This window comes from Macrotis lagotis, chromosome X, assembly GCF_037893015.1.
Source record: "Macrotis lagotis isolate mMagLag1 chromosome X, bilby.v1.9.chrom.fasta, whole genome shotgun sequence".
NCBI classification, from domain to species: Eukaryota; Metazoa; Chordata; class Mammalia; order Peramelemorphia; family Peramelidae; genus Macrotis; species Macrotis lagotis.
The window spans coordinates 603,546,692-603,572,615 of NC_133666.1; the positions used below are offsets into that span (position 1 = coordinate 603,546,692).

Here is a 25,924-nt window from a genome sequence, read left to right on the forward strand (position 1 = left end):
ATTTCCTGGAAAATCCCTGCTAATAAGGAATTTACTAACCAACAATAGCCCATTCTAATTTCATGCATTTTAATTTTTAGGGAGTTTTTTTTTTTAGATTTTTCAAGGCAGTGGGGTTAAGTGGCTTGCCCAAGGCCACATGACTAGGTAATTATTAAGTGTCTGAGGTCGGATTTGAACCCAGGTACTCCTGACTCCAAGGCCGGTACTCTATCCACTGTGCCACCTAGTCGTCCCCTAGGGAGTTTTTAAATAGGCAGATTTGCCTTCCAATAATTTCTATCCATTTGTCCTAATTCTCATTCTGTGTCTTAATTCTTACTGTAGATTCTGTTTTACAGTATGGGAACAATCAGTAAGCTGATTTTTTTTTTCTTTCCCCTTCTTTGATCTCCTTTCTTCTTTGATCTCTACTGGAATTATCCTATTTCACTTCCAGTACCTTTCCTAAAAACATAGTAGTGGACTGGAATGTATCTTTGCCTAAAATAATGAAACTAGCCTGTTTTTTTTTCTTCTACTGGGAATAGTAATTTTCTTTTCTGAGATGTAAATCCTTTTCTATAATGATGTCACTTTCTTCCTAAACTTTAGAGTGATAGTTTTAAGCCTTCCCTGGATCTGCCTAAACTTGAGAATATGTCTTCAGTGCTTGTGAATACGCCTTCAGAAGAATATGCTTCAGAAAATGTCTTCAGAGCCATTAGAGCAGATCTAATCTAATTCAAATATCACCTATCATACTCTGTGATCTTTCTTGGTACTTCCAAAGATCCCATTCATGTTTCCTGAGCCTTGTGTGTCACATTGTTGGATTACATTGACCTTATATTATAGCACATGAAGACATAATTGTTTTCCTTTGTCTGAATTTCATTTTCTAGCTTCCATTTGTCCATTCTATACTCGGGTATTTGATAATTTGTACGGTCTTTCGTTATATAGAGCTTTAGGTTTTATAAAGCATGTTATTTAAACAATCTCACTTTTTTCTCACATCTCCTCTGTAAGATAGGTACTATTTTCTCCATTTTACTGATGAGAAAAGTGAGACTGACCTGGAGGCTGAGTTACTCAAAAGGAGAGTAGTACCTGAGAGAGTTTGAACTCATTTTTCTTTTAAATTTTGAGTTTCAGTCTTCCCCCTGCCCACCTAGAGTATTATAAGTTTTTAAACCCAAGTATGAATGTATTTTATTCCTTCTGTGGGCCAAATCTATTGAATAGATTTAGATTTTTTCTAAAGTGCAGCACTATACCACCAAACTTTATTATGAATTCTTAAGAAATTATAATTGTGAGTTAAAGAACAATATAGAGATGCATTGTGAATATTATATATAGATTTCAGTTTGTTAGCTTTTGTGCATAAAAATTGCTTTAAGGGGTGGCTAGGTGGCACAGTGGATAGAGCACTGGCCCTGGAATCAGGAGTACCTGAGTTCAGATCCAGCCTCAGGCACTTAATAATATTATTACTTAGCTGTGTGGCCTTGGGCAAGCCACTTAACCCCATTTGCCTTGCAATAAAAAAATGCTTTAAGGAAATTTAAAGGTGGGATGGTCATGTATCTAGATCTAAAGTGACATAGAATAGCCTGAGTCCTACAATGATAACCATAATGATAAAATGTAAAAGGTTGAGTCAAATATATTCTAAGGGAAAAATTTATGGGATCACAGGGGACAACACTTGCTCAGTATGTGAATACATGGATGGATTCTTTTTCTTCACTCTGTAGTGATAGAAAGTAATACCCATTTTTAGATGATGTTATTGCTAGATTTCATCTTTGCCAAATATTTCTACATTTTGGTTTATTTTAGTTCCTTATTATCCTTTCTAAATTATGGCACAAGAAAGTTTGAATTAGAGTGCCATTCATGGCTTCATCTTATTAATTGATTCAAAAACTTCTTTTATGAAGGCATATGTTTGCAACATTTATATTATTGTTCTCCCTTCATATTGATTGATCTATTCATCAACACATTTCAGGTTAGCTAGTTTTGAACCCATCTTGTCTTCATTTCATCCCTGTTTCCTCAATATAATTTGTGAGATTCTTTTGACAGCTTCCTAATGAAATATAGAATTAATAACCAGATACTGGGTGCAGGTAAATATTTTTTGAAAAGATAATACATTTTATAACTCTATATATCATTTATCTACATTTCTAAACTCAGAACTTTTTATAATAAAGAACTAGGATTGTCTGCAGTATTCCAAGCTGTGGAACCCAGGGGTATAGTTAAAGACAACTTGATCTTTTAAAGCAGTAGTATCAAACTCAAATAAAAATCACTCTTCAGGCTCATAATGACTTATAAAAATGCAAAAGTTAACAGCATTTCTTACTTTTATTTATTTAGCCAAACATTTCTCAGTTATATTTTCATCTGGTTGGGAACACTTGGGAGTTTAAAAGTATGACAACTTGGTCAGATGTAAAATTCTTGATTATTGGTGAGAAATTTCTTTAAGATTTCACCATCTAATGACTAGCTGAGAAACTGGGCGTGCTTATTCTGTTAAAGACTATTTAAAATTAGGATATATAATATTTATTTTCAACTATTCAAAAACCCTAATTTTGAATGAATGATTTAATGGATCAAAAATTGTCAATTACTATATGTTAAGGCACTGTGTGAAATGCTAGAAATCCAAAAGAGATACGGATTAGACATTCTTTTTTTTCCTTAACAGGCATAACTTATATCAAATTCTAAAAGTTAAAAATGTGGGTAAACTTATGGATTAATGTTCTTTATGGTTCTGAATGTTTTGTATATGAAGTTCAGGAAATTCCTAGGAAAATATTTTTCTGTATTATTCATATTAATGTTGTATATTACAAGGAATTATTGCAGTTAATCTGATTATGTGGATTCTTGTTCTTTGATACTTTTATTAAAGTGTCCTTGAAATTAAATATCAAAGTAGACATCTTCTATAGACACTTCACATTTTGGTTTTTGAATATATATTTTGAACCATGATTAAGATGATGAAGAAGTTTCCAACTCCATCATATGTAATTTTTTTAAATCTCCTTTTAACCTATAGAAATTGAGAAATTTCAAAAAGGAGAAAGCAAGGAAGAGGAAAAGTACATTGATGTCGTGATTAATAAGAACATGAAGCTGGGGCAAAAAGTGTTAATTCCTGTAAAACAATTCCCCAAGGTAAGTGATTCAGTTAATATTAAATGAGCTATAATTTTTCTCATTAACTTTTTGAAATATTTTAATTGTTTCATTTTAGGAATTTAGAAACTATTCTTTACATTTTCGCATCCAAAATGTTGTTTTTATTATTAATGAATATTTATTTTATTATTGTTATTACAAATTATTTTATCATTATGTTATTATATAATAACAAATTTGTTATTTTATTATTAACAAAACTGTATCAGGGAGCAAGTACTTAATAATTACCCAGTTCTGTGACCTTGGGCCAGTCACTTAACCCCCATTGCCTTGAAAAAAGGAAAAAAAAAACTGCTTCAGATCAACTTTTACTCAAAGATCAGTAGGTTGACATTGTGCTTCTGAATGGTGAGTTGTATTAAAATAAAATTATAGGAATTTATATTTAGAGCTTGATAGAATCTTAGACATCATTTAGGTTCTGCTTATAATTATTCTGCATGAAAGTTGCTAATCAGTTTTGGATAGAAGGTGAAAATTTGCCAAAAGACTGCTCAGTTAAAAAAATAGCCATAAAAGCTTTGGTGTTCCAAATAAATAAACCTGAGTACAGGATATTTAATAGCCTAAAACTGTTCTCTGACTTTTGAAATACTCCATATTTCTAATCACCCACCGCACTCTGTTCTAGGAATCATACTAGGTTCTTTCTGCAGGGAAAAAAAAGTAGACTTTACCTCTCAAAGATATTATATTCTTCATTTATAAATACTACAACATTTAATAATAAAATGGAAAATACCATTATGGATTTTTCATTTGCATATTCTCTCCCTTATTAAATATGAAGCTCTTTGAGTTCAAATACTGTCTTTGGCCTCATTAAAAAAAATATCTAGAAGTCTGCTAGTCAGCACAGTGAATAGAGTGTTGGCACTGAAGTCAGGAGGACCTCAGTTTAAATCTGGCCTCAGAAACTTAACTGGCTGTGTAACCTTGGAGATGTCACTTAACCCTGATTGCCTCACATCTGGGGTTGTCTCCAATCAGGCTGTGGAGGAAAAAGTGAGATTTCTGACTTAGCACATCCCCTTTTCAATTTAAATCACATTCATGTGCTTGTCATGGTGTCACCTCCCTGAAGTCATGGTCATGGTCATCTTCTTCTTTTTCTTTTCTTTTCTTTTTTCAAGGCAGTGCATTTAAGTGGCTTGCCCAAGGCCACATAGCTAGGTAATTATTAAGTGTCTGAGGCCAGATTTGAACTTAGGTACTCCAGACTCCAGGGCTGGTGCTCTATCCACTGTGCCACCTAGCTACCCCATCTTCTTCAAGAACAAAGGACAAACGTCAAATCTCTAGTATTTAGCACAGTGTTGGCATATAGTAGATACTTGATCAATGTTTATTGATTTATTGAAGAGAAATGGACTTGGGAAGAACAATTATAAATTCAATTTTAGACATATTTAGGTTAAGGTCTCTCTTGAACATCTAGTTTGATTTGTCCAATATGCAATTTATGATGTGGAACTGAAAGTCAGGATGGAATTATAGATCTGGTCATCATCAGGAAACTAAAGTTATCAGGCATTTATTAAGCACTTACTATGTGGTAGGTGTTGTGCAATGTGCTGGGGATAAAAGAAGCATCTGGAGACCACATTAAAGATACAGTGTAACATACAAGAAAAATTTGAGATCTACTCAAGAGAATGTTGCGATGTAGGGTGGACTTGGAAAACAGAGTTCAGATTTTAGCCGAGTTGTGATGGAAGTTGTATTATAAACAAGAAGAACAGCTTTTACCAGTAAACAAGAAAGTCAAAAGAAAGAGTGTGGGGAAATGGAGTGTCACATGTGAGGAATAGCAAGAGGGCCAAAGCTAGTTAATGAGAACATATGGAGGGAGCCAAACAATAAAGAATCTATAAAAGTCGGTGGAATGTTGCACATGATGAACCAGGAAAGAGATTGAGAAGAACAATTTGACAGAGCAGACAAAAACAGTATCACAAAAACTCAGAAGAGAAAGTGGTCAAGAGAGTCAAAGACAACAAATGTATCAAGAAAGCTGTTTTGGCAGTTGAAATTATTAAGCAAAAGTGGGGACTTCCAGTGCCAGTAGGGTCGCATGAACAAGGAACTTCCTCAAGTTCTCCTCCCAACACCTTGAAAACCATCTCAGAACTGATCTAGGATCTAAGATCAAGCAAGCACCTTAATAGCATAGAAGAAAAGGTCAGTATGCAAGAGGTGGGAAGTGGGAGAGAAGGCCATGAGCAGCAACCACCAGCCTCACAATAGGGGCCCTGCAGTAAAGTTTCAAATTGGGCCCTATTCTGATTGACAGCAGTCATTTTTTAAAAGAAATTATTTTTTCAGTGAACTTTTGTATATCTTTTTCCATGTTATTGACTCTTTTTTCATGATTATCCTCCTCCCCAAAGCAAGCTAGCTGTCCATATTGTACAGCAAGGCCTTACCCTTAGTACAGACCAGCAGTGAGATCCATTAATTGTAAACCTGCCACTCCATCACCTGGCAGCTAAACCAGGCCCTCTAGATCTCTATCAGAAAAGTCTGTAGCCTGCGGCCAGCCAGCAACAAAATCCCTCCCACAGGGCCAGCCTGCCAAAAAACCTTGTTTCCATTTCAATCAGCAGCAAGACCCTATCCCTGGGGACAGACTAACTGAGTAACCCCAAATCCAAAGGAGGCCAACGGGGGAAACTTCATCCCCCACCCCCAGTAGAAACCTGTCCTCTAGTGCAGGCAAGCAAGTCCCTGGAATCCGGTGAAAGTCAGCAACAGAACTCTGAACCCCATCACAAAAAACTTACTATAGAATCTGAGACTAACTCTTACGTAAAAATACCAAGTCACAAAATAGGCAGAAAAATGAACAAAAAAAGAACTTGGTTATAGAAAGTTACTATGGTGACAGGGATCTTAGAAGAGGACTGCAATGTCAAAATGACTACATGTAAAGTCTCAAAAATATCATTTGGTCTCAGATCCAAAACAAACTATAAGAAGAGTTTTAAAAGAAATTTTTTTGGGGGAAGAATAATTATGAAAAGTCAAGAACTTGGAAAAAAAGATATAGAAAAGTTCAATGAAAGAATAAATCCCTTAAAATGAATTTATCAAATAGGGATATATGAAAACTCTGAAGAAAGTTCCTTAAAAATTAGAATTGGGCAAGTGGAAGCTAATGACTCCATAAAACATTGAAATATAAAGCAAAATTAAAAAAAAGAAAATAGGAGAGATAATTTATGCATTATCAGACAGCCTGGAAGGCATGATCATCTCCCCTGACACCCCTGCCCTGCCAAAAAAGCTTGAACAACATCTTTCCAAATGTTGGAGTTCAGTGACTTGCTCAAGATCACATAGCTAAGTAAGCGTTAAGTGTCTGAGGTCACCTTTTGAACTCAGGTCCTCCCAACTCCAAGGCTGGTGCTCTATCTACTGCGCCACTGGGCTGCTCAGCAGCTAGATTTTGGAAGGAGAAATTGAATGATAGTAAATGTAATTCTTTTCTAATCATAATTTATATTCAATAATGGAAAATAGAAATAATAGATTAAAATTAATTGGAAGCTAAATAATGTAATTCATAAAAAATTTTACTTTTGTTTTATTTCCTTGTGTTCCACATGTGCAAACTGAAATTTCTTCCTCTTGAAAGCTTTTAATGACTCTCCGCCCCCACCACTCATCTTTATTCCTTTAACATTGACAATTTACCTTCAACTACCTCTACTTTATTGTCATCCTGACAGCTGGACCTCAAAGCAATCTCAAGTTTCTTTTCATGTTGGAAAACTCAGATTTCCCACCTTTTGTTCTCCCAGGTGAATCAGATTAGGTCCCATGTGGATTTTTGAATAACCCATTTTCTCACCTATTCCCACCCTTATACCCAAACTCCTCTTCTTTGGGATTGTGGATTGGGGGAGGTTACCAAATGAGTGGGCAGAGTAGATGTTGGCTCCTTGTTGCTAAGGAGTATGAGTTGATAACAAGGAGTCTTTATTTTCCAGTTGAAACTAAAGTGACTTCAGAGAATTTACTAAGTCTGTCTCATAGTAAAGTCCATTGATGTACACACAGCAAGTGCAGAGACAAAAAAGAGTGACCTGGTTAGGGAGTGTTATCTATTTTTAATTGATAGTGTTATTGGGCTTCTAAAAATACTGAGACCAACTGAAGTTGCTTTACCATTTCCCCATGATTATTATTTGTGGGAGTTTTTGAAAGTTTATGAAACCGAGAAAACATGTCTAACCCCTCTAGTAGTTTAACCGTATTAGTTATATGTATCAGAAGAAAAGTTTTTATGAAAACTCGATTCTTTATATTTAAGTGGCTGAAATATTTTTAAATGCTGAGTGCCATTTTTCTTGCCTTTCTTAAAAAATAAAACAAATACATTTTATTGATTTTTAAAATTATTTTTGAAATGCTTTCATTTGCTATCATGTCCTTTACTTCCATGTATATTCCCTGTGACATCATGAGGGAAGAAGGAGGGGAGAGGAGCAGTTCAGCAAAACCAGGCAACATCACAAAAAACATCTGGCATTATTTGTAACTTTCCACACCCAGAGTCCCCAACCACTACCCAAATGAAGGAATTTATCTTCACATCTCTTTATATTTCCACATAGTTCAGTTTCAGTTGTTAGTGTTTTTCCCTTGTTGTCATAGTCCTCTTTATTGTTTTCCTGGTTTTTGATTCCTTCATTTTGTATTATTCCCTATGTTTTTCCATGTAGTTTAGCAGTAATTCTTTAAGATCAATATTTTAAAAATTGTCTATTATATTGATATTGTGCTTCCTTTTTGAGTCATTCCTCAATCATTACTCATTTGCCTCATTTCCAATTGTTTGCTGCCATATAGTGCTAGGATACATATTCTAATATCCATAGGGCCTTCATTTCCATCATGGAAATTTTTTTTCTGGGGAAGGGGGGGTGCATGCCTAGCAGAGGAATCTGAGTGAATATGTGTAGTCATTTTACTCTATCCCTTTACCAGTGTCTGGAACAATAGATACTTAATAATTACATACTGAGTGATAAACTGGTTTTAGAAAGGATCATTAGATTTCAAGAGATCAACAATATAAACACCCCATTTTAAAGAGAACATCAACAGACTTGGGTGTAACAAGAAAAGGGGAAATGGAAAGCTCAATAGTCATTAAAATTATTTTATATGGAGAGTAGTTAAAAGAATTGTCCTTCTATAATCTGAAGATAAGAAGGCTTAAAGAGCACATGATTGCTGTCTTCAAGTACAGCAGTTTCCTTAGGAAGGAGCATTAGAATTATGGTTTGGGTCACTGTTCTTGCCTCATTATCTATATTGCTTTGGAAATTTTCCAAGGTTCCTATAAAAAAGATAGATTTTTCAGAGAGCCTTTTACACACTTGCACATCGCAGCCCCTGTTCTTATTTACATGACCCAAACTCAATGTTCTTTGTCCCTCCTGCTTTTGCACTGGTTAGATACCTCAGGTCAGGAATAGCCTCCTTCTTCACCTCCATTTCCTAGAGCCTCTGATTCTATCTCGATCAATTCATGTTCCACTTCCAGTGGGAATCCTTTCTTTCTCCTTGTAGTTTTTAGCATTTTCTTCCTCCTCATAAAATTATATATAGATTTTATATGATTGTTATATCTTTACCTATTATATGTGTATATATTAATCTTGTATATGTCATTTCCTCAATGCATTGTAAGTTCCTTGAGGGCAGGGATTCATTTATTCATTTTTGTTTTATTTTTATACCCTCTCTGCATAACATAATTGCTTTCTCTTGAAGAACTACTAATATTATTTGTTTGGTGTTCATTTTTAATAACAGTAATGTCTAACTTGTGGCAAACAACCTGTTTCCTACATCTGTTCCCTGAGTTTAGGACTCAGTGCTCTGTCACCAGGGATTCCAGTGAAGGTTAATTTATTTAGGGCAAGCTTCCTCTTCTTGATGATGGGGTAGATAACTTGTTCATTTTATTCTGCTTGGCAGTTAGAATGATCCAACTGTACCTTAATGCAAACAGAATTCAGTTGTCTTCTTTAGTCTTTTTCCATCTTATTTCTCTTTGTTCCTGATCTCTAGATATCACCTTGTATTTATAACTTTGAATGGACAGAGGAAAGATCTTAAAATGTGTGAAAAAGATTTTTTTCTTGTAGGATAGTTGAGCATAATAGAAGTTCATTGATCAGGATATGAAGACACAAATCTCAATGCAGATGTTAACTGTAAAGGGAAAAGTACTTCTTAGTCATAATTAGACTAATTAATAATTCTCCTTTTTTGTAGTAAACAGTCATAGAAACTCAGGTTCAGAGTTGAATGGGACTTTAGTTTACTCATAATAAGAATCCTTAGGTTCCAATTAGAATATAAGTGAAAGAATATTAATGAGAATACTGATAGGGTAGTAGCCTCTCTTTCCACAGATGCAGTACTTTAAGGCATAAATTCTTATGAGGTTAATTGGAAATTCTGAGCTTTTATTAGAAGTGATGTTAAGCAAATTTTGCTTACATAGACTCATGGCCCTGCTCTTATCATGGAGATGTAGTTTGTGTAGCACCTGAAGAACTACCAAGTGAGGGTAAAAAAATGGCTGAATAGGTATTAATAATCCTAAATGTTTTCCTCAAAGTATAGAAAATCACTTTTTCTTCTTTTCCTGTAATATCAAGGAACTAAAAGTTATCTGAATTAAAAACAATTAATTCAAAATGTCATGGAAACTAAAGTAGACATACAAGGTCTTAATATAAAGTATATACTGTTTTAAGAATTTTTTAAAAATAAAGTTTTTGAAAGAGTTAGTTGATCAACATATCTATTTTTCAGGAAAGTGATTTTTCTTGACTATTCAGTGAAGATGATCAGAGTATTCTAGAACAAGTGGTAGTTTATTATCTCCTTGAAGATTTCTAGGAAAATAGATTATTACAGATAAAAAGGTTTTTATTTGGTCCTTAAAATTGACCAAAGGACAGATAGGTGCAGTGAATAGAGTGACAGGCCTGAAATCAGGAAGACTAATCTTTATATGTTAAAATCTGACCTCATACACTTAGTCACCATATTACCCTGGTCAAATCACCTAACCTTGTTTGCTTCAGTTTCCTCATCTGGAAAATGAGCTGGGGAAAGGAAATGGCTCCTCATATCTTTGCCAAGAAAACCCCAAATGAAAACATTAAAAATTGGGTGCAACAAACAATGTAATATGCATGCCATTGGATGCATCCTACAAATAGCAAGGGGAAAGTGGATCTAAAGGTCAGTGAGGAAAGTGGATTTTGAATTTTCTTTGGCAGGGTCATGGATGGTGAAAGGAGTCTGTCTTCTCTTCAAAAGGGTGAAAAAAGGGTAATTGACAGGATAGTTGAGAAGGGATTTCTGGAATAGGAATAGGAAAAAAATCAAGGCAATTCTGCTTGGTTTGATCTCAGTTTCTTGATTGAATACAAGTTATTTCCTTTGATCCAGTTCAGTTTAGAGTTTCATTGGATAAGACTCATTATTGGTTCATTTTTTATATATATATATATATATATATATATATATATATATATATATATATATATATATATTATAAATGAGTGACCTTTTTCTGACCTTTTCTGCTTTTACTTTTTTCCCTTTAATTAATTGTTACAATTAAAATTCAAAGACTGCTTGAAAAATAACCTTCTTCTTGCATCACTTTCCAGATATAGTAATTTTAATGTTAAGTATGAATGAAAATTGAACTCTTGATATAAAGATACCATTTCCATGAAGAATATTTCTCAGTGATATGACATTTTAATTTCAATTTCCCCCGAAGGATTGGTATTATTTTGACTTTAGTATAGTATGCCAATTAATGATAGTTGAGGAAAACAACTTACCTTCACCAAATGAAAGAAATAAAATCATGTGAGCTTGAAAATAATGTGCAGTAATTGTATATTTTTAAGTTACTACATATTTGAATATTCTTAGTGGTAATTAAAGAAATCTTCCTTTGAAATTCTTAGTTTTAACTGTATAAATGAGTTATATAAAACAACAAATCCACACTGTTGAATGATTTTTCTGTGTTAAATAATTCTGTGAGTGTACTTAATATTTTTTTCATTAAGAATAATAGTGGAAATAAAAATTGCCATAGAGAAAAAGTGAAGGTAACATTCCCTAATAATCAGAAACTAGTCAGGGATAAGAAGCTCACTGGAAAGCAATAGGTGTTGCTTAATATTTTTTATTTGGGGTTTTTGAATCCTTTTTATTTTTGTTATTATCTGGACTTCTGACAGATTGACAAAATTTATGCATCCCTTCTCAGAATAATGTTTTTAAATGCATAAAATAAAATATTTAGGATTAACAAGTAGCTGGTTTCATTGAAATATAATTCTCTGTCTCTGTAAATGGTCACAGACTCTAGATTGAACACCTGCTCTATCAATTAGTATACATTCTAGGTGTTCTGGGCACTGAAAAATTCTGGGGATATAAAAAGGCATAAGTCCATCAGGAAACTTAACATTTAATGGGAGTGACAACATGCAAAGAAATATATAGAGGGAAAGCTATATACAGGATAAATAGAAAATAATAACAGTTGTAAAGCACTAAAATTAATGGGCTAGGGAAGACTTTCTTCATGAACATAAATTATTTATAATATAATGTATTGATATGCCTAACTTAATACCATTTATTCTTTTCTGTTAAGCAGATCTTACTTATTCATCAAAACTCATGAAACTTTAACTTACTCTAGTTCAAAGTTTTCTTTTTTTGTGCATATGATATCTTAGAATATTCTTAGTCTATATTATGACTGTATTATTACTTAAGCTCTTTTGACCACTTAAGCTCTGAGACAGTGATTCCCTTCACCATCCATGACCCTTGCCAAAGAAAATTCAAAATCCACTTTCCTCAATGACCTTTAAATCCACTTTCCCCTTGCAATTTGTAGGATGCATCCTACGGCATGCATATTGGCCTCTCAACCAGTTCTGAACATGCAGAGAAGACACTTTGATATATTTTGTTAAATTATTTTCAGGTCATCTTTTCCTAATAGAAGTCTGTAGATTGAAAAGAAAGATGTATTTTACTTATAACAGAAAGGATAGACCAGTAAAATCACCTAAATTACTTGGAATACAATTCATTGAGTGCAAATTTACTTTAATATTATATATTAGAGACCTGCTATGGACAAAGCATGAATTTGGAACAATGTATATAAAATGAAAAACAAAGTAATACTTAGAACCTGGGAAGAGTAATATAATGAGGAGAAAGAGTAGCAATGTATAGAAATATTTAAGATAGTAATAGAATGGGGTCAAACCAAAGAGGGGATTAGGTAAAAGACCTTATAAAATTAGAGATAGGATCAGGTATTTTTAGCTAGACTATTAGAAGGGAAGGTTTTATGAAGTAGCTGAATAAAATTGTTGGCCATGAAAGGTGTGAATTTAGAAGCAGTGCATTTCTAGGAATGAAGAACTATTGAAATAGGATACTAAGGGGAAAAGAGGATAAGATCTGAAGACACTTAGTGATGCAATTGACCATAGATTGTATGAAGTAGAATAGAAAGAATTAAGCTTGCAGTGATATATTTGGAATTATACCAAATTATCTTAAATTAGAGACTTTTTCCTGTAAGTGACAGGAACCAAAAAAGGTTTCTGTGAAGGACACATTGACAGATTAGCAAATAATTATTAATCAATGTAGAGATATAAATTTAAACTATAGATTTTAGATTTATTTATAATGCTAAAGGAAACCTAACTTTAGATAACTAGTAAAACTTTGTTACTTTTTGATTGTGTAGTTTTAATTTTGTTTGAGATGTTTAAATAATTGTCATTAAATGATTTTCTGGATTTCTGGATTTTTTTATTGTTTACACAACTGCTTCATATTTTTAAACCATATACTTCACATAATATAGTTGCCACGTTGTTATATGTATAGACTTTACAGAGTAAGAGATGGAAATGAGGAGGAAAAAGTCACATATAAAATTGAAGATGATGATAATAGAATGTGATAAGATCAAAAGTGAGGGCAAGGTAAGGAACTACAGCATTTAAGGAGGATGAGAGCACTTGCAACTTGGTGGCACAGTGGACAAATTTTTGGAACTGGAGTCAGGGGGACCAGAATTCGGATGTGGATTTGGATACTTACTGTGTGATCCTGGGAAATTAAATTACCTTCTGTTTACCTCATTTTCTTCATCTCTAAAATGAGACAATAATAATACCTATCTCTCAGTATTGTTGTGATGATAAAAGCAAGATAATTTGTAAAAAACTTTGCAAACCTTAAAGCCTGTATAATTGCTTTTATCATCATCATATAATTTTCTATTCAGGTCAGTCTGTATGTTTTAAATTGTAGCTTGTTTGTTTCTTATTTCTTTCTTTTTTTTCTAGTTTAACTTCGTTGGAAAACTCTTGGGTCCACGTGGAAATTCACTAAAGCGTTTACAGGAAGAAACTTTAACCAAAATGTCCATTCTTGGAAAAGGTTCCATGAGAGACAAAACAAAGGTAATAGACTTAGATAGAAGGAGTCTTGGAGTTCATTTATTATTCCCTAATTATACAGATGTCAAACACTAAGACGCAGAAAGTAGATTTAAATTCCTAGATCTAAAATGTAATAAAATCCTTATTAAAATTAATCCATCATTTTCACTGTACTGCTCTTTTCATGGTATTAGGTCAAAATAAATGATGAGTTGATTTTTTTCACAGTTAAGTATTTGTCTTTTTAATCTATAAATTAAATTTTTGGATCTTAAATCAGGAATACTTGAGTTCAAATCTGGCCTTGGATACTTACTAGCTTGCTAGCTTTGTAACTTTTAACAAGTCACTGAGTCTGTTTTCTGATCAATATATGGTATTTATTTTGCATGGTTTCTATGAGAATCAAATGAGATATTTGTAAAGTGTTTTAGAAACCTTTAAGATATATATATATATATATATGTATATATATATATATATATATATATACTAGCTCTTGTTGTGTTTTTTATTATGTTCTTTCCATTATGTCATTCTTAATTTCATTTCTTATTGTCCTAAACCACTCTTAGAATTTTCTGCCCCATTTAATATAATATATCTGTGTGTGTCTTTATAAATCCTGAATGAATTCTGAGGATTAAATTTGAATTAAACCCAGGGGAAACTGAGGAAGAGGTGGTTTGCCTTTTGTGTCTCCAGATCTCTTATTCCTTAACATTCCTACCACCTTCCAGGAGGCACAAGTGATCAGTGAAGACTAATTTCTTTGGTTCTCTTGAACCATTTTTTCTGGGGTACCACCCAAGTCTTTTTGCTCTAAGAAGCTTTAGAATGTGTAACAGACACAAACTGTTTTGCTGGACAGGTAAAAAAGGTTGAGGATATCCAAGGAACCTCAAAATCCATTGGTGAGTTAGGTTAGGTGTCTTTCGAAGGCTACTGTAAAGAGGTAGCTGTGAATTTGTTCCAACAGTGGCAGCAGGTGTTATGGAGAGCTTGAAACTTGGTTAGATTTTTTTTTAAATTTATTTACGGCATTGAGATTAAGTAACTTGCCCAGGGTCACACAGCTAGGTAATTATTAAGTATCTGAAGCCGGATTTGAACTCGGGTCCTCTTGACTCCAGGGTCACTATTCTATCTACTGCACCACCTAGCTGTCAAGTCTTATCCTGAAGTTCCTGTCATTGGAGATATTCATGGAAAGTAAATCACCATGTGTCATTGATGATAGGCTACAAGGATTTAAAAAATATTCAAGATGAATAGTTTAACATGATTATATAAAATGACAATGAACCTCAGAAGTTTAGATAACTCAGCCATCACATAGGTAGAAATACCTGAAATACAATCAAGGTCTTCGGATATATATAAGGAAAGTCTTGCTTCTGATATAAAATAAAATAATAATCAATATGAAAATAAAAGATGGTGACATATCTTGGACTTTCAAACCATGCTTAACTGAGAATCCATTCTACAACTTATCTAAATTATCATTCAGCTCAACCTTGCAAATCTCTGGAGTGGAAAAAACCTCCACTTGCTGAGGTAGTTTAATCCACATTTGTATAGCGTTCCATTGTATAGCAAGACAAAATCCCCCATTAATAAAGTTCCACTCATTCTACCCTCTAGGCCAAAAAAGATGAGATCCAATTCTTCTTCAGTAGAATAGCCTTTTAAATTCTTGAGAGTTATTTTGTTACCATCAACTTTCTTTTCACCTGGTTAACAGCCGATCTTTGAATAAACAGCATCATCTTGGTTCCCTTTGCCAGTCTGATTGCTTTTTCAGTATATTCTACATACTATCAAAGACTTTCCAAAGTGTGCTATTTGTAAATGAGTACATATAGATGTGTTTGGACAGAAGCAGAGCAAAAAGAATTATCACCTTTCTCATCCTGTTTAGCTTAAGATTCCATTAACTACTTTGAATTTTATATTTGGTTCATTATTCTACTTAGGATTCTTTTTTTTGGATCCGGTTCCAATTGTATAATGGTCCCTATGGTTTGTAGAGCTGCACTAACTTTATACATTTGATAATTTCCCCATCAAAGTATTTATATAAATCATTGTTATACTGCATGGGCTAGCCTAAAGACTTTATACTAATGACCTCCCTCCAAATTTTCACAAACTCTAAATAACTACTTTTAGAATCCAGGCATTTAACCAGTTCCAAACCCTCCTAAATGTAGTCAATTATGCTCTCTTGACAACAGTACTACATTTTGTTTATAAGGATAATGTGCGAAATTTGGTCAAATTTACATTTGTAAAGTGCTTTAATGTTCTGAATGTAAATTGGTGGATATAATGTTGGACTTGGAAACAAGAAGTCCTGAATTCAAATTCTGCCTCAGACATTTACTGGCTGTGTGAATAGCCTAGGCAAGTTAGTTAACCCCTCATAGCTTTAATTGTGATAGTATTTACTGCAATAGATTAATTTTAAGACCCCAAAGAAAACATATTATATATATATATATATATATATATATATATATATATATATATAGAGAGAGAGAGAGAGAGAGAGAGAGAGAGAATAGATATGAAATACTCTGTAAATATTGATGCTCTATAGAAGGCTTTTTGTCATTATTATTAATTTCATACACTGACATGTATTAATGCAAAATTGTGGCATAATTTTTATAAAGTATTCTGTAAATTAAGGTTATGCATTAATTTAAAAGATTTTTGTCTGTTTTAAAAGCTATCATTTATCATTAGGCAAGAAAACTTTGGGTGAGGAATGAGGAAATTGTCTTCCTCCTCTACCTTATAATATCAATAGACCACAGTCTGATTGCCCTAAGTGAGTTCAGTTTCCTAATCCCGGATGAAAGAAATCCCTAGGTATCAAAAAGAACTGATTCTTATGATTATTGATCTGCTTTCATTTATCTTTGACAGATTTTTAGAGAATGGCAAAAATGCTATAGAGCTTGAGCAGGGTAGGTATACTAATTTTGAATAAATAATAAACTGGATTCTGTAAATTATAAACCAAGTAAGTTTATCATTTTGTTTCTGACAAAATTCTTGACATTATTTAAAAGGATAATAGTTAAGCAGAGATCAAGACATATTAGATTAATTTCATTCACCTTTTTAATGGGGAAACTAGTAAATAGTCGACACAGTGACAATATACTTTTTCAGTTGTTTCAATAGTGTTCAATTCTCTGTGATTCCATTTGGGGTTTTCTTGGCAAAGATATTAGAATGGTTTGCCTTTTCCTTCTGCAACCCATTTTACAGATGGAGATATACCAAGGTAAAGTACTTGCCCTGGGTTACTTAGTTAGGATATGTGAGACCAGATTTAAATCCAGTTCTGGACTATAGACTCAGTACGTTGTCCACTGTGCTACCCAACTGCATCAGTAGTGTTTCCAGATTTACTCTTAATCAATTTTTGGTCTGAGAAAGATAAGTAATAACAAATGACAGGATCCAAAAACTTCTCAGTAAGACAGATTGATGGAAAAAATTGAATAAGATGAATTTTATAGGGATAAAGGTAAATAAAGTCTTATGCTCAGCTTCTAAAGAAATAACTAAGCAATTTAAGATACAGGAAATTTAATGGCCAGCATTTATTCTGAGAAAGTTCTCCAGTTTTATTGTATTTGTTTTATTGTAAATTAGACATTAATGTGAGTTGTGACATGATGACAAAAAATGCTAATCTTACTTTAAATTGCATCAACAAGCATCATTTTCAGAGTAAGAAAATAAATCTACCAAGTCAGACCATATTTGAGTTGCTATATTCAAGTTTTGGGATCAAATCTTTTAAAAATGATTCATTAGATGAAATAAACTCAGAGTTCCAGACGATATTCCATAAAAAAAATCAATTGAAAGAACTGCAGATAATTAGTGAGGATAATAGAAGACTCAGGGAAGCATGTCCTGAAACCTGTTTTGGGGGCAGTAGTATTAGACCTATTTTACATAGACTTTGAGTGTGATGCATTTTCTATGATTCTACTGTGATATCAGCAGACAAATATTTTTCAATATTAATCCTGAGGTCTCAATTTAAAAGAAAGAGAATTGAGGTAAAACCAGTCCCTCACTTGATTCTTTTACTTAACTTTATATTTTACTATTTCAGTTAACTTTTGTTCTTTCAAAATATTTTTTTGAAAAGCAATTAGGTTAATTCATGGGTATACAAAATCTTTTGTAGTTATACCTAATTGTGTGTGTGTATCTGTGTGTGTGTGTGTGTGTGTGTGTGTGTATATAACATATATATAGTATATATATATAGAATCTCTAATTTTTAATAAGATTTTGTTGCATACAAAATGATTTTTGATTAATTGATTTTCATTAATCTTTTACAACATATTCCATGGATCTATGTATTTTAATCATAATTTTTCTCATAATTGCACATTATCAAGAATTATTTCTTTTTTCTTCAGGAAGAAGAGTTGAGGAAAAGTGGAGAAGCAAAGTACTTTCACCTAAATGATGATCTACATGTTCTCATTGAAGTTTTTGCTCCTCCAGCAGAAGCATATGCTCGAATGGGACACGCTTTGGAAGAAATTAAAAAGTTTCTCATTCCTGTTAGTATAGTAATTTTATTTATTTTGAATAATATACTTAAGCGAAAGTTATGTATGAATTCCTTCCTCAGTTTCTTTACGAGATCCTTATTTTTATTTTGTATCTTTGTTTGGCATAAATTTCTAAGCTCCATGACAGTATTTATGGATAATAAGGGATTTGATAACCAGCATATTGGGGGAGGGAAAGTTTGCCATACTTATTATCATCATTTTTTCCTAGAAAAAATTATTTGTCATAACTTTTTGATGACTGTGTTTTGATACCTTGCTCCCAGTAACTCAATCCAGCCAAAGTTTATTTGACCTGTGATATCATATCTCCATCTTGGAGAAAAAAATGACCAACAATTTACCCTGATTTCTTTTCTATACTTAAAGTCTTTGATATTTTTCTAGAGCTTATTCTCTGCTGTTCTATAATTGGACTACAGAATGATGGACTTGATAGATATCAATATATATCTAGATAAATATCTTTATAGTCATCTAGCAGAAAATGAAGAGACATATTAAGCTGAAAAGGAGTGTAGAAACAGCTCCAGGAAGCAAAAATATAGATATAATTGCATGATAACATAGTCCTGGAAAATAGTGTCAGAAACACTAATTCTAAGAATGTACTACTACTACTACTTGTCATGGCCCTGATGACAACAACAAAATGAAAATTTTTTCTCCTAATATGCTCACCTAACAAACCAAACTTTCTATTTTTTTCTATCCCATTAACCTGGTAACAAATAAAAGGAGCCTTTTTTCCTTCCCATTAACTATTTGAATCTTGGATTTCCTCACATATGTTGAAGATTTTTTTTTATTACAATCATGAACTTGAAAAGCAGCAACAAACATTTCACTACTTAAAAAAGAGAATTGCTTAATGAAGCCACAAATCCCCCAAACCTATGATTTTTATTGTTGTTATTTTAGTTTATTTTTCCAGTTACGTTATGAATATTTTTTCAACATTCATCTACCTGTATATTTATGTTACATATTTTTCTACCACCCTCCCTTCCCAGACCCTTCCCTGCATTGGTGAACAGTCTGGTAAAAGTTGTACATATACCATTTATGTTTAACATGTTTACATAGTAGTTATTTTATATATGAGGAATTAGAACTAAGGGGAAAGAAAGAAAATCATGGACTAGAAAGGGAAAACATAGAAGTTTTAAAAATGTGAACATAGTATCTTCAGATTCTGTGGGGGGTTTTTTTGTTGTTTTGTTTTTATTATTTTACTTTCTGGATGTGGGATGGTATTGTCTATATATAACAGGTCTCCAAGGGTTGTCCTATGTCAGAAGTGTTGGGAAGAGCTGCATCCATCATACTTGATCATCTCACAGTGTTGTTGTTAATAATGTGTTTAGTGTTCTCTTGGTTCTGCTCCCTTCTCTCAGCATCAGTTCATGTAATTTCTTGACCATTTATGATTTTTAATAGTAAAAATATTGCTCCATAGCATTCTTTTTTATTATTTTAATATGTATTTATTTATTCTTATTTTGTACAAATAATTTTTTATGCATTAATAAACTCTTCTTGTGTAAGAATAAACATAATACTCCCTCCCCTCCAAAAAATAGACCCACATGAGCGATAAAGTGGAGAGAAAAAAATTAAAATTAAAACTAAAAAAAAATAATAGTAATAATTTTGCGTATGTTCAGGTGGCATGGTAGACGGAGCACCAGCCCTGGAGCCAGAAGCATCCAAGCCCAAATCTGGCTCCATACACCCCACAATCACCCATCTGTGTGACCCCATGCATGCCACCCCAACCCCATTTGCCCTGCAACATCCCCTGAAAAAATAACAATAAAAAATGTGCTTCACTCTGTGTTCCAACACCACCAGCTCTGTCGTATGTGTATCACATTCTTTATGATAAGTCTATCACAAAAATTACTTACATATTTTTTCACCGTTGCCATTGCTAACGCAACTCCCTCCTTTCATACTTCTCCACTACCATGTACTATATTTTCTCTCCCCTTTCACTCTGTCTTTGCTGTAGGGTAGCTGAGTAGTACAGCAGACAGATCCCCGCCCCTGGGGTCAAGAGGCTCCGAGCCCCCATACCACCCCTTAGGCCCAGCATCCACCTGGCCCTATGGTCCCGGACAGGCCATTCAATCCCAGCCCCTTGCAAGAAGTAAAAAAAGAAAATGTGTTATATCGGACCACTCTCCCACCATGGCCCATCCTCTCCTCTATCACTCACATCCCCCCCGCCCTCTCCCTGTCCCACTTCTCTCCTTCTTACTCCTGTTGTCGTCACCCCATTCAGTATATATGCTGTTTCCTCTCCTAGCCACCTCTGATGAGAGCGAAGATTCCCTCATTCCCCCCTTGCCTTCCCCCCTTCCATATCATTGCAATAGCTCATTGTAATAAAGAAAAATCTTGTTATATGAAATACCTTAGCCTATTCCTCCTCTCCTTTTTTCCTTTCTCTATTACATTTCCCTTTTATCTATTGACTCCATTTTTATACCACATTGTATCTTCAAACTCAGCTCTCTTCTGTGCTTCATCTATAAAAGCTCCTTCTACCTGCTCTATTAAATGAGAAGGTTCATATGACTATTATCAGTATCATTTTTCTATACAGGAATACATAGAGTTCATTGCCATTAAGTCCCTCATATTTTTCCCTTCTGTTCAGCTCTGGCCATTCCAACAGGAACATTTGAAATTACCCTGGTTCATTGAAAGTCCATCTTTTTCCCTGGAAGAGGATGTTCAGTTTTGCTGGGTAGTTGATTCTCGGTTATATTCTAAGCTCTTTTGCCTTCCAGAATATTATATTCCAAGCCCTATGAGCTTTTAATGTAGTTGCTGCTAAGTCCTGTGTGTTCCTGACTACAGCTCCACGATATTTGAATTGTGTCCTTCTGGCTGCTTGTAATATTTTCTCTTTGACTTGGGAGTTCTGGAACTTGGCTATAATATTTCTGGGGGTTGGTTTTTTTGGATCTCTTTCTCAGGAAGGTGGGTGGATTCTCTCCATTTCTATTTTGTCCTCTGCTTCTAGGATATCAGAGCAATTTTCCTGTAGTAATTCTTTGAAAATGCTCTCAAGGCTCTTTTCCTAGTCATGAGTTTCAGGCATTCCCATAATTTTTAAATTATCTTAACTAAATCTGTTTTCCAGGGGCAGCTAGGTAACACAGTTATGGATAAAGCACCGGCCCTGGAGTCAGGAGTACCTGGGTTCAAATCCACTCTCAGACACTTAATAATTACCTAGCGGTGTGGCCTTGGGCAATCCACTTAACCCCATTTGCCTTGCAAAAAAAAAAACCTAAAAAAATCTGTTTTCCATTATCAGTTGTTTTTTCTATGAGATGTTTCACATTTTCTTCTAATTTTTCATTCTTTTGGTTTTGAAGTATTGTGTCCTGATTTCTCATTAAATCAGCTATCTCCCTGAGTTCTGTTCTTTGTTTTCCTCAGAGAGCTTTCTTATCTCTTTTTCCATCTGGTCAATTCTGCCTTTTAAAGCATTCTTCTAATTACTTTTTGAACTGTTTTATCTATTTGATCTATCCTGGTTTTTAACATGTTATTTTCTTCAGCATTTTTTTTTTGGATTTCCTTGATTAAGCTGCTGACTTCATTTTCATGGTTTTCCTGCATCTTTCATTTCTTTTCCCAATTTTTCTTCTATCTCCTTCACTTGATTTTTAAAGTCTTTTTTTGAGCTCTCTCATAGCCTGAGCCCAATTTCTGTTTTTCTTGGAGTCTTTAGATGCAAGAGCTTGTACTTCTGATCTTCAGATTGAGTGTTTTGATCCTTCTTGGGATCACAAGCAAAGTATTTCTCAGTGGTGTACCTCTTTTTTCTCTGCTTACTCATTTCTCCAGCTTGTGCCTGGTTTTGAGTATTATTGGGACACCCCCCACAAGGATCTCAGTGTGTGAGGCTCTGTCTTCCCTCCTGCTCTGTGAATGACCATAAGCACACCCCTCTTCCACAGGGCTAAGGTGGGGGGGGGGGCGGCTAGACTGTGATCAGGATCTGAATATGGTCAGAGCCCCAGAGTCCTGCTCCAGGGACAGAAGACAGAGCTCTGCAATCTCTCTCCACTCCCCTCCCTAGGCTTAGCACTCATGCCCTGGGGACTCCTGCTTACCAGCTCTGCCTGCTTCTGGTTTCTGGATCTAGGCTACTGCAACCAAGATGCTTACTGTGAGCCCTGAGGGCTGGACTTCACTCTAGCAGAGGTCCCCCGCTGATCCCCCAAGTTGTGCCCTGTACTACCCAGGGTATAGGTCAGGAAACTCCCCCGCTGCTGTGAGCCAGGGCTCCCAGTGCTCTGGGGCTGCCTCCAGAAGGCTGAAGTTCTTTCATTCTGGCAGGCCACCCCTCTGGTGGACCATACCTCCGACCCCATGGAGCTGAGCCTTTCTGCTCTTTTCCAGGTTACCTTGGGTTGGAGAACTGCCTCACTGGCTCCATCTGTGGATTTTGTCTCTCTAAAATGTAGTTAGAGTCCTTAGCTTATAAGTCTTAAGAGACGATCCTCTCGTTGCCATCTTGGCTCTGCCCCCCATAGCATTCTTAAACCATAGCATGTTTAACCATTCCTCAACTGATGGGCATTCCCTCAATTTCTAATTCTTTGCCACTACAAAAAAGAGTGGCTATATTTTTAAACATGTGAGATTTTTCCCATTTTTGTGATTATTTTTTCTAGTATTGGTATTGTTGGGTCAAAGGGTTTTTATTGCTCTTTAGGCCTAGATACGGTATTGTTGGGTCAAGTGGTTTTTATTGCTCTTTGGTCCTAGATCCATATTTCTCTCCAGAATTGTTGTACTAGTTTACAAATCAACCAAGAGAGCCTTAATGTTTCAATCTTCCATTAACCTCTCCAATATTGATCATTTTCCCTTTTTTTGTCATCTTAGTCTATCTGATAGAGTGTGAAGTGGTATCTTATAGTTGTTTTAATTTATATTTCTCTAATCAATAATGATTTTTCTTATGATCTCTGTATGGCTTTAATTTCTTCATTTGAAAAATACCTGTTCATATTCTTTGACCATTTAACTATTGGGAAATGACTTATAACCTTATAAATTTGATTAAGTTCTCCATATAGTTTAGAAATGAGATACTTATCAGAACCCTATCTTTGAAAATTGTTTCTGCTTTCCTTCTAATTTTGGCAACATTGCTAAAATTAATGAAAAACTTTTAAAATTTAATAATACTCAAAATTATCCATTTTGCCATTTATGATATTTTATTTCTTGTCTGATTATAAATATCTCCCCTTTCCACAGATCCAAAAGATACTTTTTCCTGATCTGTTAAGTGGTCCATGGTATCACCTTTTATATCTCAATCCTATATCCATTTTGACCTTATTTTCATATGGGGTATAAGATATGGATCTGTGTTTTGTTTTTGCCATATTATTTTCCAGCTTTTCCAAGCAGATTTTGTTGAATAGTGACTTCTTATCTCAGAAGCTAATACATTTGGGTTTGTCAAAAAATAGATCATCATAATCATTTACTGCTGATTCTTCTGTACCTATACTAATCCATTGGTCCATTACTCCATTTCTTTCTTTCTTTTTTCTTTTTTTTGTTTTTTAGTTTTGGGCTAGACAATAAGGTTAAGTGGCTTGCCCAGGGTCACACAGCTAGATGATTATTAAGTGTCTGAGGCCAAATTTGAACTCAGGTTCTCCTGATTCCAGGGTTAGTGCTCTATGCACTGTACAACCAGTACCAGGCAGTTTTGAGGACTGCTGCTTTATAGTATACTTATAGATCCAGTACAGCTAACCACCTTCCTTTGCTTTGTTTTCCCTTCAATTTCCTTGATAATTCTTTTCCCATTTTTTACAATTTCTTCTGGATATAGTCATAGAATTGGAATTGCTGGGCCAAAGGGTATGAACAGGTTTTTTTTGCTTTTTGGGCATAGTTATATATTGCTCTCCAGAAAGTTTGAATCTGTTCACAACTCCACCAGCAATGCATCAATGTCCCAATCTCCCACAATCTCTCCAAAATTGATCATTTTTGCTCCAGATGAATTTTGTTAGTATTTTTTCCTAGCTTTGTAAAATAGTTTCTTGGAAGTTTTATTAGCATGGTACTGAATAAGTAATTTAATTTGATTAGAATTGTCATTATTATTATATTAGCTTTACCTAACCATGAGAAATTGACATTTTTCCAGTTGTTTTGACTTAACTTTATTTGTGTGAAAAGAATTTTGTAATTGTGTTCATATATAGTTTTTGGATTTTTCTTGAGGCAGATTCTCAATATTTTATATTGTCTAAAGTTACTTTAGATGGAATTTCTCTTTCTCTTGCTCTTGGGCTTTGTCATTCATATATAGAAATGCTGATGATTTTTAATGGGTTTATTTTATATCCTACAATTTTGCTGAAGTTATTGTTTCATGTAGTTTTTTGGTTTATTTTCTATATTTCTTTGAGTATACCATTATATATACCATTATAAAGAGTGAAAGTTTTACTTTCTATTTTCAATTCTAATTCCTTTGATTTCATTTTTGTATTACTAAATATAATATTTCTTTACTGTATTGAATAGTAGTGGTGATAATTGGCATTCTTATTTCACCCCTGATCTTACTTACTGGAAATGCTATTAGGTTAAACCCTTTCCATATGTAATGTTTGCAGATGATGTTTAGATAGATATTGCTTATTATGTTAAAGAAAACTATTTTTAGTAGGGATGGATGTTATATTTTGTCAAAGACTTTTTCAACACCCATTGAGATAATCATCTGATTTATTTTGGTGTGTTTTTGATATATTCAGGTATGTTGAGTGTTTTCCTAATATTTGAACCATTCCTGCCTACCTGGTATAAATCCTACCTGATCATGGTGTATTATCCTTGTAATAGCTTGTTATCTCTTTGCTAGAAGTTTATTTATAATATGTACCTCAGTGTGCAATAAGTAGATTAGTCTAATTTTTTTTTTGTCTTTTTGACTTTTCCTGGTTTAGGTATCAGCACCACATTGGTGTCATAAATGGAATTTGGCAGAACTCTTATTTTTATTCTTTTAAATTATGTGGAATTAGAGTTAATTGTTCCTTAAATATTTTATAGAACTCACTTATAAATCCATCTGGACTTTTTGTAATTCAGTGGGGTTAAAGGACTTGCCCACACAGCGAGGTAATTATTGTCTGAGGCCGGATTTGAACTCGAGTTCTCCTGACTCCTAGGCTGGTGCTCTATTCATTACATCACCTAGCTGCCCCCTTTCCCCACTCCCCCCCGAGACTTTTTTTTAAAGAATTTGTTGGTTTCTTCAACTTCTTTTTCCTGAAATGAGGTTATATTTTTGAGTAGTTTATATTTTTGTAAACATTCATTTCACTAAAGTTGTCAAATCTTAGGCAATTGTAGTTGGGAAAAATAGCTCTGAACTACCTCTTTAATTTCTTCTTCTTTGGTGATGAGTTTATCCTTTTCATTTTTGGTATTGGTGATTTGGTATTCTTTCTTTTTTTAAAATCAGATTAACCAAAG

At 33.9% G+C, this 25,924-nt stretch overlaps 1 protein-coding gene across 8 annotated transcripts in view; it reads left to right on the top strand.

Annotated features, from left to right (window-relative positions):
* KHDRBS3 (KH RNA binding domain containing, signal transduction associated 3) overlaps positions 1–25,924 on the top strand; it is a 291,640-nt gene that overhangs the window by 86,673 nt on the left and 179,043 nt on the right. For all 8 annotated transcript variants that reach the window (XM_074202590.1, XM_074202591.1, XM_074202593.1 and 5 more), the window contains exons 2-4: positions 3,074–3,192; positions 13,665–13,781; positions 18,224–18,370. In XM_074202590.1, coding sequence (XP_074058691.1) covers positions 3,074–3,192; positions 13,665–13,781; positions 18,224–18,370 — 383 coding nt within the window. The remainder of the gene's footprint in view (positions 1–3,073; positions 3,193–13,664; positions 13,782–18,223; positions 18,371–25,924) is intronic.